The sequence below is a fragment of the Paramormyrops kingsleyae genome, chromosome 20 (genome assembly GCF_048594095.1).
Source record: "Paramormyrops kingsleyae isolate MSU_618 chromosome 20, PKINGS_0.4, whole genome shotgun sequence".
Lineage (NCBI taxonomy): Eukaryota > Metazoa > Chordata > Actinopteri > Osteoglossiformes > Mormyridae > Paramormyrops > Paramormyrops kingsleyae.
The window spans coordinates 10052428-10071366 of NC_132816.1; the positions used below are offsets into that span (position 1 = coordinate 10052428).

Sequence of the window (18939 nt, forward strand, 5' to 3'; positions counted from 1 at the left end):
CACAAACACACACACACACAAACACAAACCCACACATATATACACAGAAACACACACGCACAGACACACATACATACACACACAAACACACACACACATACACACACACACACACTCCTCCCCGGACTGACACAGGCACAGTAAGAGAGGGAAAAATTGACTAATAATTAAACACAACATTCTGGAAAATCACTTTAATAACGTCATTTTAAAGTCTGAATTCACAGCCTTTAAGTATTTCTTAAAAACAGCTTTATCATATAAACATATGAAAAATTACCACATGCAATATTCAGTCCAACTCCAATCCAAAGTAACCATATATCAACTGCACTAAATCTCATGCCATTGCTGCAGGACACTCCCTATAAAAATATCTCAGCATACCGATAACTAAGCATTAAGCAGATAAACCGTATAATTATAGCCAATCACAATCCATGACAGACCAGGTTTGGATAAAAATTAGCAGTTTAATTTCTCAAGCTGCGTGCCATCACTCAGCAAATGCGATGTCACTTCCTGCCCACTCGAGCGTCATCCACAACATTATCTGCTGCGACATCTCTGAACGTGTCTCCTGAAACCGGGGAAAATGGATGAACAGAGTTTCAGTTCAGGGGACTGAAATCAAAAGAGACACGAGTCTCTGTAGGACAGAGTAGAGGGCATATCGAATGGTGGACATGTGCAATAGAGCAGGGATGCAAAAAGATTATTTCTGTTTGACCAAAAATCTTGTCATTATTTCAGAAAAAACAGACATTCACCAGACATATAGGTCAGGCAATGACTATGATTAACACATATCTATAATGAAGATATGTGTTATAATCTGTTTCATACTTGTTCATATAGCATAAGACGCATCCCATGTTTGTTTACACTTACTGTCATACTTCCAGAAAGTACAAATTAAGGTATATTCATGGTTCCTCCCAGTTCACCACACTCAACAGGCCCACAGACTTTTCGACACGCCCACTCTCTGATACGCTCAGCACTCCAGCCTGCAGAAACATATACTTCTACCAAAACTCTGGTGAGATCTAAAAAAAAACAACTAACATATTGAATGACATTTGTTCTGGGTGTACATCTGTACGCAAGGTTTTGGAGGAGGATGTGTTACACTTCCTGAGAGCCTTTTTGATATATTCAATAAAACAGCTATTGTCCATCCATATATCCATCTTCTGTAACTGGCTCTGCTAAACAGGGCCGTGGTGCCAGGCAGGAAGCACAAACCCCCAAGGCCAGGGAACATTCCGGAGAGGATGCCGGCCCATCACAGAGCTCATACTCATGGACACAAGAAGTGGGCCAGACTGCAAGGAGGCAACCCGCAGGAAATCCGTGCAAAACAGGGAGAACATGCAGATGGAGTGGGGGGGGGGGGCAGGATATGCAAAAGCCACACCCATACCCACACGGGGTGGGGGGGCAGGATTTGAACCTTGGAGGGTGAGGTTACACTGATAACTTTTTTATTTAGGGTGCTGTGATGGTTATTTCCCTCCTAATGGATGGAAGTCCAGAAATTAGAAAGAGAGAAAAAAATGATGATGGTTAATATAATAACTTACAACGTTATGATGGGGGTTAAGGGGCCGAAAGACCCGACAGCCTAATGTCAAGCCTGTGATGCGAAGCGGCCACGTCCCAATGACAGGCACGCCACTGCAACCTGCACAGCCATACAGCCATACACCCCCCCCCCCCCCCCCCCCCGGGCTAGAGAGAGCCTTCAGATCACCACCATGACCATGTGCAAGCGTGAAGGAGAGCAGCGGTGGCTGCGGTGTAATTCATTCAGGAGGATGACATCAAACACGGCTTCAGAGGCACGTCTGCAGAGTAAATGCGCTTCAGCACTGGCATCCCGTCCAGGGTGTCCCCTGCTTCAGTACACAGGCTGCCAGGAAACACAGATCCTCTAGAATAGATGGATGGAGGAACGGAGGGATGGAGAGATGGAGGGATGCTTTTCATTTAAGGATGGGAGCAAATTCACACTGTGAACTTTGTGCTAATCTTCTAGTCTTACTCAACAGGTTTCCCTTAATAACCCAGTGACCTCAGTCATTCAACACCCAGAATACAAAAGGCTTGGCCTCAACGTGGGGATCCCTTTATACATCACTCATTTTTATACCAATCTCTATAAAATGATACAGATCAACACAAGTGAGAAAAAAAATCACATCCAAACAGTAAGATAAACAGTTTGTGGCCAACTAAACCAAACAAGGTTAAATCCTCCTCATAGTGGCTGACTTTAATCTCGCATTCCCATCCTGGTCAAGAAGTGGATCAACATTTTCCCAAAAATTCCAAAATCTGCATGGTTCCTCAAAAAATTACAAATATTCCAAGGTACACAGACTGTGTATTTTATTTCTTAGCAAGTAATAAATACAGGCAAGTTATATATACAGAAATATTTATACTGATTAGCAAAACTATTAACCTATTGCACACAATTTCATATTTGATTTGATTATTGAGCTAATATAATACAAATAATGAATACAGTACAATGCACTGTGACTGTAATTTTTTAATGTATTCAGGCCATTGCACACCAAGTCCATATTTTTCGTCTGAACTTGTTGCAGGTTTAAAAATAAATATGATCTCACCTTGTGTCAATCATGTTTACACACTGACTCAGAAAGTTTTGTTCATCATTAAAGTTTTTGGAACAGGTTTGATTTACTGTGTCAAAAGCTAATAACCATGATCTTGTATGTATGTTACAGCGTTTTGAGGCTGTGCCCTGAACATCTGCCAATCACCCAGAAAACACATTTCTGCTGACATAATTTGGATTGCCAATTAAAGTATTCCTTCTAATTTCGAAGACATGAACGTTTTCCATAACAATACAGACACGGCGAATGCAAAAACATTCCATATCAAAGAGATACATGGAAATACGAAGGATATGGAAGGTAGAGAAGGTTATAGTCTATCTATAGGTCCTTCTGAATGGCAGCCAGAGACACGGACTTTGGTAGGACACTGCTGACAAATGGATCCTCACCAATGGACAGGAAGAAGCCTCCTAATCCCAAGGGAAAGTGCGGGGCGCCTTCTCCGGGTCGGCATTATAGAACCAAGTATCCATTATCAAGGAGAAACTGAAGAAACAGCAGCTTCTAATTAATGTAACTGCACCAGAACCCAAATCACTTTCGCAGTGACATCTGTTCCAAGGTTAAAAGTAGAAAAGTAAACTTTATATCTCAAAGAATTCAAGACAGAATAGCTCTATATGCAGGAATGCCCAGGAAACCGTATCAGTGCATCATCTTAAACTACAAAAGATCAAATGTTTATAAATACATTCCTGATACAAAGCCCGGTAACCACAGCTATGACATCACTTTGCAGCTGACTGTGCGGTTAGATTACCAGCATCTAACTGACTGCTGCATGCTATCCACACCTGGGCAGGATATCAATCAAACTGCTCCCAACTGGACATCATTATATTACTAAAATATAACAAGCAGATTCTAAAGATGTCCATGTAAAAACAAAAATAACTTGGTCACCATCTTTATGGGCAAAAAATAAAAAATCTATCTATTAAGGAGATAGACTTACATGAGGTCACATGATACATGAGGTCACATGACAGCCCCACAACATTACAGAGTCATGACAACACGTCATCTATATCAATACTGTAGCGTAAATGCAACTCTTCAGTGGCATCAAAATATTATTACATTGCATTACCGCTTGCCATCAATATTTGCAAGAAAGAATCCACTTCCTTCGAAACTGTATATAGTTGTATATATGTTTTGTAGGCCTGCCCATATTTTCTCCATGTAAGAGAACCTCTTAATTTAGGAAGATGATTAGGACATAAATATTTATAAGACACTCTTAAAGGATAACCACAAACAAATAGGACTGCATGAAAATGAAGGTTTCCTTCTCTCTGAGTAATCCGCTTCAGCCTGCCACCATTAATCTCATCTAAATTGATCCAATTCTTGCATTTCCAGAGACAATTCAGGGAAAGAGATGTAGAGACCAGATATACAACATACCAAATTAAAAGGCACTAAAAATAAGGATGAAAAACAGATTTCACAAAAGGCGAGAAAGACAGACAATTCAGAGATGAAACACTCTCCTTCCAAACAGCTGATAATTTCCCTTCTCCCTTCTTCTGTAAGGAAGCATCTCCAGAGAGCCCCCCCCCCCCCCCCCGAGATCACAGACTTCCTAAGGCACACCGCCCTTTCTATCCCCATCTCGACTTCTGTCCTTTCATTTAAAACCGGCTCAGGCTTCCTCTGGGAGCCTCTCTTTGTTGTTAAAGAACATTTCAGATACTTCACCCTACTTGTTTTTTACCTGAATAACAGCCCACAAAGCAGGCAATACCTTCTGCAGGCTTTGAAAACCCTCGACGCTTTACACATTAGTTCCTCACCTACGCATTCAGCAGACACAGCTTTAAACTTGCTCAGAATTCTCTGAATGGCACTGCTGCAATTCCTTTCATTTTTCCTCCCATTTCATGTACTGCACACCTGCAATCAAGTCTGACTCTATAATTAAAGGTAACAAAAATTATGTGAAGAAAACCATGAAATGAGTATAAGACAAATGTATTACATGTTTATCACCTGTAAGAAATCTCATTACCAACCGACAATTACTTTGAAAGTCTTCATCATCATAACAGGACCTATAATTTCTGATGGATTCTTTAAACACCCACCCATCTTCAACCACTGCAAGCCTACAGCACAAGGCACAAGGCAGAGGAACACCCTGGATGAGGTATCAGCCCCCCCCCCCCCCTTGTTATTTTGTTAAAACCGGTTATTTTGATGTTGTGGGGACCAACATTAAGTCCTCACAATGTAATACAAACAAAATATACACACACCAGGTTTATGAAGAATCTCCATTCATTTCTATGGTCAAGCCCATAATTCCAACAATGATCTCCTTAACCCTTACCCAGCCCTAACCTTAACCATAAGTAACCAAACAAAATACAAGACATTTTTAGTTTTTTGATTACAGTCACAGATTTGAGTTCTTTTGTGGAAAAAAAAATGTCCCCACAAGGTCAAAATTAGAGACGGCAGCGATGCAATATCGGTATTGGGGTGATACTGGCCATACCTGTCAAGTTTTGGATTTGAAAATAAGGGAAATTTTCCGGCACCCACCGCGAGCCGCCCCACCACCCCAACCAAGCTCCAGTATCCCTTACATTTTAAGACAGGTGTACAAGAAATCTAAAATAACCACTTGTCATTTACATTTTATTTTCATTACACATTTTCTTTTAATTTCTCATGTTCACTCATGTGGCTCTCTGGCATTCACTAATGACTTATTATACAGATTTGTTGCAGACTTTGTATCCGTGTTGAAGTCGTCACAGAAGGTGAAAGTAACGTTGTTTTTGGCACACAGCATTGCCATTTTAACCTCCGCATTTATGACTTGGTTATTGTTGTAAATGACCTGCAGACTACTGCAGGTGCCAGTTCTCGCGAGGCTACTGACAGTTCAGTTTGGAGAGGCAGAGGAATTTTTTTAAATGACATTATAATACGGGAGATTTACGGGAAAATACTAATACGGGAGGACGGCGGGAAAGAGGGGTAAAATACGGTAGTTTCCCGGCCAAAACGGGAGACTTGACAGCTACTGTATGATACTGCCAAAAATTGTTGAATCGGAAATTCAGGGCAGGAGTACGAGGGCTAATAAACCACTTCAATTTTCCATCAGCGATTGGTTTAGCCTGCAAAATCGTGATTTTGGTTCTTCACAAGTTGGCCATGAACAACTAGAGCCAGCTGAAAGATCACAGGAACTCGATGAGCAAGTCGAAACCAATAATGAAAATGACTGGGATCACATAAAGTCATATATTATATAAATATTATTTATCTATTATTATAATATGTAAATAGCAGGAACAGGTGTGGCTCATTAGAAGCCAGGTAGGATAGAAAACCTACTGGACAGTAGCTCTCAAGGACCGGAGTTGGAGTCCCCTCTGATATGTTAGTGTATATTAACTCTGCATGCTCTATCTATTAGTGTATACTAACTCTGCATACTCTATCTATTAGTGTATATTAACTCTGCATACTCTTTAATAGTAAATGATTTGCATGACTGCACTGCGCATCTCTGTCTTGGCAACCAGCCTCACTTTGTAACTGTGGAGTTCCCCACAGTCATTTTTAAACTTTTTACTGTCGTTAACTTTGCATTTTTAATAATGGGTCCAGAACGTAGTGCTCCCAGTGCGTACAGTAGTAACTTTGTACATACAGTGGTGTAATTTAGATGGTTTGTATATAATAAATTAAGAAGTCTTGATAGCAAATGACAAAGTAATTTTACATGCAAAGTGTACAGTACTGTTTGTGTAGAAACTGGTAATAAAAAAAACACAACATTGGTTTAGCATTCAGGCTAGCAGACTGCTGTAGGGTGAGGTTGGGTGTGGGCATTATTTGCAAATCGTCACATTCAGAGGGATGTTCCAGGCCTATCCCTCGTCAATGTGAAGGGGGTACTGTACCTTACGCTGATGGAAAAATTAAGCAAAACTGTAGAGTGCAGTGTACATATAGGCTACTGCTGATTTTTCTTAAGTCTGAACACAGTCTAAATGTCAACAAACTAATAATACAAACTAAATGTCTTCAGACTTGTATTATTTCTAATGTTGGTAAATTACTACTTAAAAGTTTTCTGCACTCCATTGTTTATTTTGTACTGGATACTTATGTGTAGTTTTTGACCACAAATGGTTAGTTGGGGTACTTTTGTGATTGATTCCTTATTATATTTAATTTGGCAACAGATTTAGTTTTGCAAATGATATCATGCCTTCTCTCATCAAAATAACAGGGTTTTATCATATTGTGGAGACATTTGGTCCCTACAATGTAATATATACATGACCATGAACACACACACACACACACACAGTCACAATACGAGCTACTGCCATCATTTCAAATGAAATTAAAGTGAAGTATAACCAAGCCACGACAGATATGCAATATACCAAAAGGTTTTAGCCCATTGTTAAAATTAAAATTTAATCCCTTAGTGTGAAATGTGTGAATCACAGATTGTCTCCTGAAATGGCTTTAGAAGAACAGAAGACATTCCGGAAAGTCACGAAGGAGGTGACACAGCTCCGGGCCAAACATCTAGAGTGTGTTTCCAACACACCAGGCACCTGAAGGAAAACTGCGAATGAACAGACAGTGCTTTACAAACTGCTTTTAAACGTTTGATTCTTAATAAATCAGGAAAATGTCTCCGTTTATCTGAACTGACCAATTAAACTTATTTAACAGAAAATGGAATGTGAAAGCTGCTATGAATTGCGTAGTTTAAACACACACATATTTTTGTTGATTTTATAAATGGTACCCCCAAGCAGGAGAGAAAGAAAATATTACACATGTGTTTTTAGTTAAAACAATATTTCCAACAATGGAAACAGCACAGGAGAAAGTCCTAATTCTCAAATGCTTTCACAGCCTAATCCTAACTTTAAAAATAATTTTTTTTATAAATAAATAACGACACAAAGAAATCGTCACCTATTCGCTATTTGACATCTTTTGTTATCTTTGCTTATCGAAACATTCTCACTATAAAATCGAAGGGCTCATTCTGGCTTCAGCGCCCCCCCCCCCCCCCATTCTCCTCATCATAATTATAACTTTTGTAAAGGCATAGGGCAGAATGAAAATGCCGTTAATTAAAAGACAAATGACAAATACTGCAGGCACCTTGCACCAGTGGGTTACCTAGCAACCATTCTGCAGTCACCAGCTCCCACTGTTTCTAGGATACCGAGCGCATGCCAGGCATCACCCGCTCAGGCCTGGCTCTGTACCACACTGACCGGGGATGACAATATGACAGGACAGTGCCCCCAGTGGATAACATTAAAGCATGCAGGCAGTTTATTAGCTAACCCTGAAAATCAAACAAAATTAGCAGCTGTTCCTACCAATAATAAAAAAAAAACATTAAGGCACTCAAATCAAATCACAAAAAGCAAACAGGAATATTAAAAATGTTGCTGACAAATGTCCTTCTGAGCAGTGTCACTGCTACCAGGCGATCTGACTCAAAGATTACCAAAATGGACAGAATAAAAAAAACAGGTAAGGTAATATTTATGCACAAAATATATAATTGAAATATAATTCAACTCCACAGTGAATTCGGTTTTAAAATAGAAATTGCTTAAAATAATAGAATATTTACTGATATCCATCAGAGCCCATATCAGTCGTGATGCACTGACACTGTAGCCTCCACGGCCTCGTATTACGCCAGTGTATAGAAAGGAGACGGATATCAAAAACCCTTTGTCATCCGTCAGACAGAATGAAAGAACAATGCAAAATGCTTGTTTGACCTTCACAGCAACCAGGAAATCCAGCAGAAAATGTCCTATTCCTCATGACCACTGGGGAACAATTAAGATAAAAAGCATATAAACTGCAAGAGCGATAAAGTGCCAGGTGCCGTGTCCCTGAGCAAAGTGAGAAGGACGGTTCATAGAGCAGAGGAAGATGCCAAGGTCACTGCTGGAGCATTACAAAGGACCGGCAACCTCATTCATCAAACTTTGCATAAATTTCATCGTTTAAAAAAAAAAAAAAACTATATGCACAAAAATATTCAGGGTGTTTCGCAATATGCCTACTTGACCATACTTGTGTTTCTTGCATAACTGTTTAAAGTTCTTACATCGCTGAAGACCAGTTCCTACACAAAGAACAGAAGTACAGAGGATGGTAAAAATCCCAGGTGTTGTTCTTGCCCCAGTCCAAATATCAAGGATGCAAGTTATTGTACCTATACACATTTTAAGTTTTGTTCGATAAATGTGCGATTTTGCAGGCACAAACGCCCATTCCAGTTGACTTTTTGTGCAAATCAGCCGCCAGGTCTCCAGGATTGCAGTCAGGTCACTCTAATGATCTAAAGTTTCCATGGAGAAAGTTGCCACGTCTTTATGAAAGGCCACCCACAGCTCCCCAGGAAGCCCCCCAAAGGCCATTAACACGTGACCAGAAATCAGGTGCTACATGCAGATAACATGTGAAATGCAATCAGGTGTTATATAATACATATGTACAGCATATAAATATGGGGGACTTTAGCCATTCAAACTGGTGGTAATTTGATGCTGAAAGCATAAGAAAGGAATATCATACCCAGGGCAAAATGTGGATATTAATGTCATTGGGCTGTTTCACCTTCACTGTCCCTGAGGGCCTTATTAGGGTTAATACCACCTTATTAGGGTTAATACCACCTTATTAGGGCTAACACCAACTATTACAGAATTTGTGCTGAAAAACTGTTTTTTGCCTTTAAGAGAAACTTCCAGGTAAATAACTGCAAGCTTGTTATATAAAGCAGTGTTTCCCAACCCAGTCCTCGAGGAACCCTGGACAGTCCACGTTTTTGCTCCCTCCCAGCTCGCAGCCAATCAGGAACACTGTATACCTGGTACAGGTGTGCTGGGAGCTGAGAGGAAGCAAAAATGTGGACTGTCTGGGGTTCCCCCGAGGACTGGGTTGGGAAACACTGATATAAAGGGTAACGTTTAATATTTTGTGACGCCCCTCCCACTTTTTAGTGCTGGTCCGGAAGGAGACGGAGCCTTTAAGTGAGGAACAGCACACCATCTTTTTCCAGTGTCATGATACACTGAGGCTCCTGTCTTGCTAACTACAGCAGGCAGTTCCTTGGAAATTAATGGATAATTTCAGAGAGCTTGTGCAGTGGTGCAGTGACCAGCACTGTCCCCTCACACCTCCAGTGTCAGGGCTTGGATCGCACCCCGGTTCCTTGCATGTTCGTCACATGGGTTTCCTCTCGCGGTCCACAGACATGCAGTTAGGCTGCAGTTTGTCCATAGTGTGTCCCAGGATATACCACCACCCCATGTGCCACAGGTCCAGCCCCCCCCCCCCCCCCCAAATACCTACACTTCCTGGAGGGCAGGCAGGTCTTTTATTTATTCTATACTCCTCTTCAAGGTAAATTTACAGTTTGTTAGATTTGTTCATCAATAGTCAAGAACCTGTTTTGGAGGCATCTGCCTTTTTAAAGTAGAATTCACCCAACGGACGGAGGCTCACATTGAAGCTACCAGCGGCTCATGGCCATCCGCGAATCCTTGGACGAATAACGACGGGGCGAGGAGATCGGGACACGCGGCTGCAATTAGCCGATGGCAAAAATAACCCGGAATGATGGACAAAAGGAAAAAATGCATTAAAATAACACAATTTAACAAATGCAATGGCAGAGGGCAGGGTGTGAATGGCCTCCCCGGGAAGGTCCTGATCAGCTGATTTTTGGATATGCATAGTGGCCCAAAATATACAGTGCTTGTTACAAAAAGAAAAAAAAAGTCGTAAACAATCATAAAAGCACAATAAAGCAGCAGGGGGTGCAGTGTCGCCTCACACCTCTAGGGTTGGGGGGTTGATTCCTGCTTCTCTCCTGTGGGGGAGTGGAATTTGGCTGCTTCCCCATCACACAATTTTCCTCCCACAGTCCAAACACACAAAGACAGGATACCTGGCATCTCTCAGTCGCCCTGAAGCTGACAGAGAGAGAATTTCTATCACTACTTCAAAGGAAGCATCTTTCCCAGTTACCTACATCCGTGAGGAGAGTTAAGCTTTCTGCAAGGCAATTTCAACCTCTACATGAAAAGCGAGACGAGGGGTGGGGCCTGGATATCACAATACAAGACGTGTACATCGCTAATCTGACAGGTCACAGAACAAAAGGTATTCGGAAATAGTACAGAAATAAATCCTTCCGTCATATAGATGGTTAGAGTAAATATATGTTTTAAGATTTTAAAGACATTAAGCAAAGCTTGCAAATAATCATTCTATAAATTCTGAAGTGGCTGATAGGTTTTTGGATGCAGTTTTAATATTAATGAGCATTTCATAAAAAAAAAAATGTAAGACTTGGCTTTAAATCTTTGAAGCTGTTGGTCGTGATGCAAGAAAAATCATTAGGAAAAATGATGCATACTATAGAAAAGTAACTTTCCATATATTATCCATAACAACGTATCCAAAGCAGGCCTGCAGTGGGACTGGAGGATACTGTAGGATGAGTAAGCCAGGGGACACCCTGGCTTACTGGCACAGGCAATTTAGACAAGCGCGCACAGGCACACATGTGCAAGGACACATGCGCACAGGCAACTTAGACACACCAGTACACTTCAGCTGGACCTCTGTGGGTATGGGAGAGGAAGTCCAGAGAGAGAGAGAACATGGAAACACTTGGAAGGTGTAAGACCACAACGCTATTCACTTCATAAATATTCATGCACGATATGCTTCAATCCTTGAAGCTAGCTAACGTTATGTTGCTAGCTTGTTCGCAAATTAACGGCACCGACATAAAATAAATCAGACTGGCTAAGCTCAAGATACGGTTCACAAACCGCCTGTTTACCTGAATCAGGTGCTAAGCAAATCCAGTGTGCCTCCTCCACTACAAACTCCAGTATACTGAGTAGATCTACAATTTACAGAATATTCCGGCCGTCATGTTCATATGCCCCCCCCCCCTTGAGGGACATAGGACACCATAATCTGTGGCATACAGCAGTTATCTACAAAGACACATGCCAGTGTGGCCCCTTCAGGGTGAGGTAACAAACCCCCCCCCCCCCCCCACCCATCCAGAGATCCCTCTGCTCTCGATAGACAATGTCATTCAAAACTATCTCCAGTTTTGCTTGAGACATGATGAGGACAAAAACGGTTCAATTTTCCGGCAGTTCATATTTTCTACTGTAAGGTTTCACTGCTTCCAAAGTTGTCTATGATATGTAAAATATAGTGATTATCAAAACAAAATAATTTGTTTTATTTTGCAATTATGTTCCAGTTTTATTCTGTTTTATAAATCCAGCACATTCCTTTTTATTAGTTTCTCAGCTGAATTATATTTAAAGTTCAAGGAAATCCACTGTTAACAAGACAGTTTTTTAAAGTTCAATAAATGCATGATATTTCCAAAGTCAGTGAGTAATCGTATTTAATAATCATGATCGCAGTATTGACCAAAATAATTGTGATTGTGATTTTTGCCAGAACTGAGCAGCCCTACAAAGGGTATAGATAAGATAAGATGATAATAGGAAAAAATAGCAAGAATCAGAGCTGGGATCTTTTGTTCTAAGTCCCCAAATCATAATTTGTATAAATACTGGTGCATTTCGGTCATGCTTGAATAAACAAGAAACTTGAGAATTACTAAATGCCAAAAAAATGCTAACTAGGATTACAGAGCTCATCAAAAGCAGATTGCATTAGTACAGCAGTTTGTCTTTGGTTCGCCCACGGCGAGATTAAAAAATGAGTCTCTCACACCAGCGACAGCAATCCTAACCCTAACCCGATGCCCAGAGGGCCCAGGCTTCAAGGACCAACACAGCGTCTAACTTCTGACATCAAATCTCTCACAGTGAGTGCTCATTACATCAAGGATGAGGGTGCAAGGCAAGTCAATACTGAGATAGATATGAAAGACACAACAGAATATTAAATCATTACAGAATAGTTAGACTGAATAAAAAACTGATATGTATTGCAGGAACCCTAATGTCAATTAAAATCTCAATTCTGAAAAGGTTATCTTTAAACACACTATGTTATTTGGGCATTCATGTAAATCTGTGGTATAAGCATAAAGCTACTATTTGCACTTGTCAGTAGGTAGATGTCACAATCCACTCTAAATTAAGACGCATGGATTAACAGTAATCTGGCTCTGGCTAATTGGTGTCTATAAAATGCGGCTGTCTTCTGATTTATTTGAAAAAGAAGTCACCTGTGACAGGCTCCCTCCATCATTCTCTTTCCAGCTCCTAAACCATTTTCCATGAATACGTAATTAATAGTGACTCCAATTTTTAAGTTTACATGCTGGCTTACATACCCTGCTCCTCTATGTTGTGGTGATAAGTTTTGAAATTTAGCTATAAATTCGCAAAATTATGTTAATTACAATAAAAAGGAATTATTAACAGTAGTTGCCTACATAGAAAAACAATTTTAAAAATCGCTGCCTAAGGCTGCCTTCTAACAGCGTGGTCTTAGAAAGAAACAAAAGAGACAAAGGAACAAAGAAGATGTAGTTAAATGCATATTTTCACGGGACCCATCCTTGGCTTAGGCACCAAGGATCTTAATGCATATGTGATTTAGATGGAAAATAACATATGTAGAATATAATGTATGATAAAAGGAGGCCCGCCGGTAGGCTAAACCCCGCAAAGCTTTAAGCAGCTTCAGTGGTACGGCGTTTCCTCCCTCGGCAGCTGCAGTGGCTGTGCAGGAGGCATTTTGGGGATATTTGCCGGCGGTAATATTTTTAACGCAGGAGGCTCATCTGTCGTATGCAGGTAGCATAACCGTGTCTGGGGCTGGGCGACTAAATGCTTTATCTGCGAGCAGCAAAAGGCCGGCAGATCTGATATGATTGGGGAGATCCGACAGCTTCTCCCCGACCTCAAACGTCAGAAGATCCCCGATATCATATGAGCGCTCGCCGGCTGCGCACACTGAGGACCACCACCAAAATAAGAAAAACGCTGTCCTTTGATCTGATCAAGCATCAGACGTGTCATCAAAATGCATTTTCATACGTCCTCCCGCTTTGTGGAAGCATACCCCCGTGCCACACGTTATTGAGGCTGGGAATAAAGACAAGCAAGAATATGCATGACAGGTCGCGGCCACTTCGGTTCGGGAATTAAAGTCTGCATGGGGGTAATGACGATAAAAGGAGGCCCACCGCTAGTCGAATAATAAGCTTCATCACTAAAACGCTAAAACGCGCAACCTTACTGTCTTTTTTTTTACCTGGAACGCCAATTGGATCTTCGTCTTTTTTTCGTCTTCACTCGCTTCCCAGTCGGATCTCCATACGAAACGGTCCTTTAATTAATCCACCACCAAGAAGGGAAAAAAGCATTCCCCTACATAACAATGAGAAGAGAGAAACACACGCACCTTACTGCGGCTGTGGGCCGGTGAAGGCGAAGCCGCATTCCGCTAAGCGAGGCTGGCAGGGGGAGAGGAGGGGGCGGTCTGCTCGCTGGAAGTAAGGACGTCACCGCAAAATGAGGCTTTTTTTCACTCTTAGCATGCGTCGTGCTTGCGCAGACGCCCTAGCAAATGTACATGCCATATAGCATCGAAAATCTAAAAAAAAAAAAGCCAATTTGCAACAATGGGGAAGTTGGAAGTCTCCTGTATTATTTAGAAATGAATGACTGGCTACTAACGGAGAGGGGGGTATAAAATGATGAATGGAGGCGCGATTGTGTCCACACACGCCCCGCGACAAAGGGACGGACGAGGAAGGGTGACTCCCGATTGACGGGCATCGGAGGGCATAGGGCTCGGGGGTTTTTAACACGTAGCCTACCGTGAAGTTTAAATATTAGTAGAGCAAAATCTCGTTGTTGATGATGATAAAGGGAATAATTCATTGAGCAGTGTGATAAAATTATTGCTATATGAATGCCAAGTAGTATGAAATTGCTTACACGCCGAAAAGCCACTCCAGACCGATATTAACCCTAGTTAAAGGGTTCACCAAATAAAAGCGAATTCTTCACTGATAACTGATCACGATATAATGATGGACTGGGTCGTGTTCACTGCTGATAGCTCCCTTGGCAAATCTGAGGCATTAATCACTTATAGATACACTGTTGCATACTGAAGTTAAGTAAAGAAGACATTAAAGAGAAACCGCAGAAATAGAAATGTTAGCTCACACAGTGTATTTGCTAGAAGAGTGTGTAGTATTTATGATACCCAGCAGTGGGGGATGCGGTAATTACAGGAGCGTCATTGGGGAAGGATACGGAGAAGCGTGTTTTTCTTATGGGAGAATAGCACGTTATAAAGGAAACCCTGTGAAAAGTCACGTAGATGATGCGCACAGCAGATTCAAACTCGCCACCACGCACAGCCTCACTTAAGTATTATTATTATTGTTGTTCTTGTTCTTGTTATATCTGAGCCATATGTAAAATTTACACATTACATTACATTACAATTTACAGAGTAAAATCCAGTATGAGTGTACTATAAAATGACTACTATTGCTTTTTCAACGATAATCACAATAGTCTATGAAAAACATAAATCTATCCATTCATCTTCCGTAAGTATTTATCCGATATAGAGTCTTATTTGATGACGGGATTATTGAGGCTAACGTGATACATTTTTGTAAGAGGACACGTACGGTGCTGCCAATGCTTCTCTCCTCAATAAACATTTAGCAGCATGTTGCATTTTCAAGTTTTCTGTTCATAAGTATAGTATTTCAATAAATATTCATTCTTGATGAGTATTTAGAAAAATATCTACTGTTGGATTCTAATTATCTTGTGTGTATATCAGACACTTTTTAGGGACGCTGTCTTGAGAAAATGAATATTATATTTTTTGCGGCTAAGAATTCCTCCTTTCTATGAAATGTTTCTTTGGTCCCTGCACAATAGTATGCTAGTGAGGAGAAGCAGTAGATGTTCAACCAAGGAGCCCCTGTTAGCTGACTTATTGCTTGGACTGTCTTGCCATTGCATCAGGAGTCTGTCAGCTTTGAAAGGCGGAAGGGGTTTGAAGTATGCAGTATTTTGCCTAAATAAGTAAAACTCGCAATATCCGCTTGACATGTGAAATCTTGGAGAGCCATTTCAAATAAATCTAAAGGTATTTGCATAACCAACTGTCGGAGTTTCAGGCAGCTGGAAAATTGTCAAAATGACATTGTCTCTGGAGCAGCGTTAGGAGTATTCATTGGTAATGTCAATAACGTCAAACCGTATGCCTAAATAGGCCATCTCTTTTTCTATATGTTAATATTGACCATTTAATTTTATTTTAGTTTCACTTTCTTTCAAAGGAAGGCCTTCAAATTATTTCACTGCACTGGGTTTGAGAAATAGCAGACCATAATACACATTATGCAGGTGGAAAAGTCCCCTTGAAAGATTATATCATGAAAACTTTTAAAAAGGAACTGTATTTGGGTGCTGAGTTGTTGGATTAAGATTGCAAGAAAAAAAGAGTGCAGCTGAATATGGACTGAGAGGGCAGTCAGACAGCTCCAGGGCTCACTGGGTACCGTCATCGCCTCACGCTTCCAGAGCTGTAGGTTCAAAACCAGTCATCGTCTGTGACTGCTGAGTTTGCATGTTCTCCCTGTGCTTGTCTGGATTTCTTCCAGTTAGCCTGATTTACTCCTGCACTCCAAAGACAAGCAGCTCAGGGGAATGGATGATTCTAAATTACCCATAATGCCTGGCTGTACCAGGAAATGGGTGTGTATGCCAGCATGTTCCCTGCTGTACAGCCAGGGCTTCCTGGGACAGATTCCAGGGCACGGTGATCCTAACTAGACCAAGGAGGGATGGAAGGACAACTTTAGCTACCAGGGCGTTGGTAGCATTAAAGCACAGGATCGCATTTTTAAAATTCGGTTTGTTTTAAATAGCAGTCTTACAACTTGATTCTTGATTCAGGTGACTGGGCATGCTAGGGGAGAGTAGGGTGTGCGTGCATGTGTGTGTGTGCGTGAGATGTTCTCTTCTTTGCCCTCGTCTGCAGGTCATCGCACCACCTGTAGGTCAGATCTCTGTTCACCGTTCTGCAGATCAGATCTCCTTTCCAGTAACTCTCTATGGTCTGCAATACCAATGGCATGAACTCAGTTGACCTTCGCCCCAGGTACAGAGTATCAGGGCAGTGGAGAGAAGAGTGACTCAGAAGGTAATTGCAGATGTTGATATGTGACCAGACATGCACAGGTAGACTAGCAGAGGGCTTCAGTGTGGATTTAAACAGAGACTGAGGGGGCAGCCCTCTCATATGCTGGCAGATTGCTGCCCAGTGGCTGAAGCCTCTACTGCCAACAGTCTTTTTATTTATATGAGGAACTGCAGGAAGGTCTGTATTCCTCAGTCTCATTATTATATACCTAAAGGTTTTGGTGATCAGCGGAGGTCTGACCTTTTAGTGCTTCGTAAGTGAGCCCAAGAACCTTAAAGTCCGTCCCAAATTTTACCAGAGGCTATTGGAGACATTAGAGTAGCTATAATAGGTGTATTTTCTCTTCTGGTTTCCTGGGCACATACCATGGGGACGGTGCCAAGCAATGTACCAGCAGCGGAGGTTTTTATACAGACTATAGATACATGTAATTAATGTTAAAGATCTTTATTTGGCTTTTGGTGCACAGCAAACAATTAATCACTAAACCCACATTGCTACAGAGAAGTGTGATTGTCACGCCAGGGAACACATCTCCACTGCTCTAGAATCCAGTGGCGGTGTGCTTTACACCACTGCATCTGACGCTTTGCACTGCACTTGGTGATGTGAGGCTTGGATGCAGCTGCTCAGCTGTGGAAACCCATTCCATGAAGTTCTCTACACACTGTTCCTGCGCTAATCTAAAGGCTACATGAAGTTTGGCAGTCTATAGCTACTGACTTTGCAGACAATTGGCAACTTCTGCACACTGTGCACCTCAGCATGCACTGTCCTCAGTCTATGATTTTACGGGGCCTACACCTTCGTGGCTGAGTTGCTGTCATTCCCAATTGCTTCCACTTTGTTATCACTAACGGTTGACCATGGAATATTCATGAATAGTCTTAGTGCACAGGTGGCATCCTATCACGGTACCACGCTTGAATTCACTGAGCTCCTGAGAGTGACCCATTCTTTCACAAATGTTTGTAGAAGCTGCCACCAAGAACCAACCCATACTCAATTTGTACTGCAAACTCACAGTATTCCATTATAAAGTAGCTGTTTCTGTGCTGACTAAAACGAGACCAAACAAGCCGGCTGTGTCATCACCATCTGATTGGTTGAAATGCATGGAGATACCAGTGTTCTGTGCATGGATTACCTGAATGAAAAGGGGTATATTCCATATATTATTCATTATTTGTACTATCTCACATTGCAATGTATTGACACATTCCTGGTAACTCAGAACTTGAACATTTCAGACTTCCTAGCTTTTCTTTGGACCGTCCTCCATGGGCCGACGTTGATTTCATTACTCAGATAGCATTTTCCCATTTCCATGGCATCTCAATTCCAGAAATGATGCAATATAACCCTGGTTCCTTGAAAAAGGAATGGACTGTGTGGCAAATTTAAAGAAAATAATAATCCTCTAAATTTTTTTTAAACGGTATAATGTTCCAGCAGGTGCTATGGTGACTCAGCGGGTAGCCTCACACCTCCAGGTCTCAGGTTCGAAACCTGCCCGTGTCTTTGAGTTTTTGAAGTTTATAGTCCAAAAACACACAGACAAATAGGCATCTTTAAACTGCCCTTAACTCGTGATTCTGAGTTTGTGACCTGCCACTGACTGACACCTGCCTCATCATGGCCTTGTACTCGAGTTGTGGTATGGAACATGGAGAGATGGAAAATGTTCAGAGGAAAGAGTTACAGAATATATAGATTTTTCCATCCATCTGCATATCTCGGGCCGGGGGAATGGGGCAATCCCAGGCAGGACTGAACACAAGGCGGGGGGATACGTAGGACAATAGGCCAATTACATAAAATCTAGCATTCCAGGTATGAGTTTTTAATTATTTGTCAACCTAAAATAGACGGATGCTGCCTTACATCCTGTGACTCCCTATATAGGACGTGGATAATCAGTTACCAAAATTACAGCAGAAAGCATTAAAAGGCCATTTAAGAATGAACTAATGTGTTTGTCGTGTATATTCCAAAATCTTGATGGATGTTTTACATCATAACGTCACTGTCAGCGCACAGCATACCACAAGGGCTG

General features: G+C 41.4%; 1 protein-coding gene across 5 annotated transcripts in view; it reads right to left on the minus strand.

Annotated features, from left to right (window-relative positions):
* The window catches only part of LOC111852384 (CSC1-like protein 2), a 52539-nt gene extending 38204 nt beyond the window's left edge, over positions 1 to 14335 (minus strand). For 2 of the 5 annotated variants that reach the window (XM_072703709.1, XM_072703708.1), the window contains exon 1: positions 10524 to 10636. In XM_072703709.1, coding sequence (XP_072559810.1) covers positions 10524 to 10590 — 67 coding nt within the window. In that variant the 5' untranslated portion in view covers positions 10591 to 10636. Of the gene's footprint in view, positions 1 to 10523; positions 10637 to 11538; positions 11585 to 13955 lie in introns of those variants that run through there. The other 3 variants (XM_072703712.1, XM_072703711.1, XM_072703714.1) reach the window with 3 other exon arrangements.
* Between the last annotated feature and the right edge of the window lie 4604 nt (positions 14336 to 18939).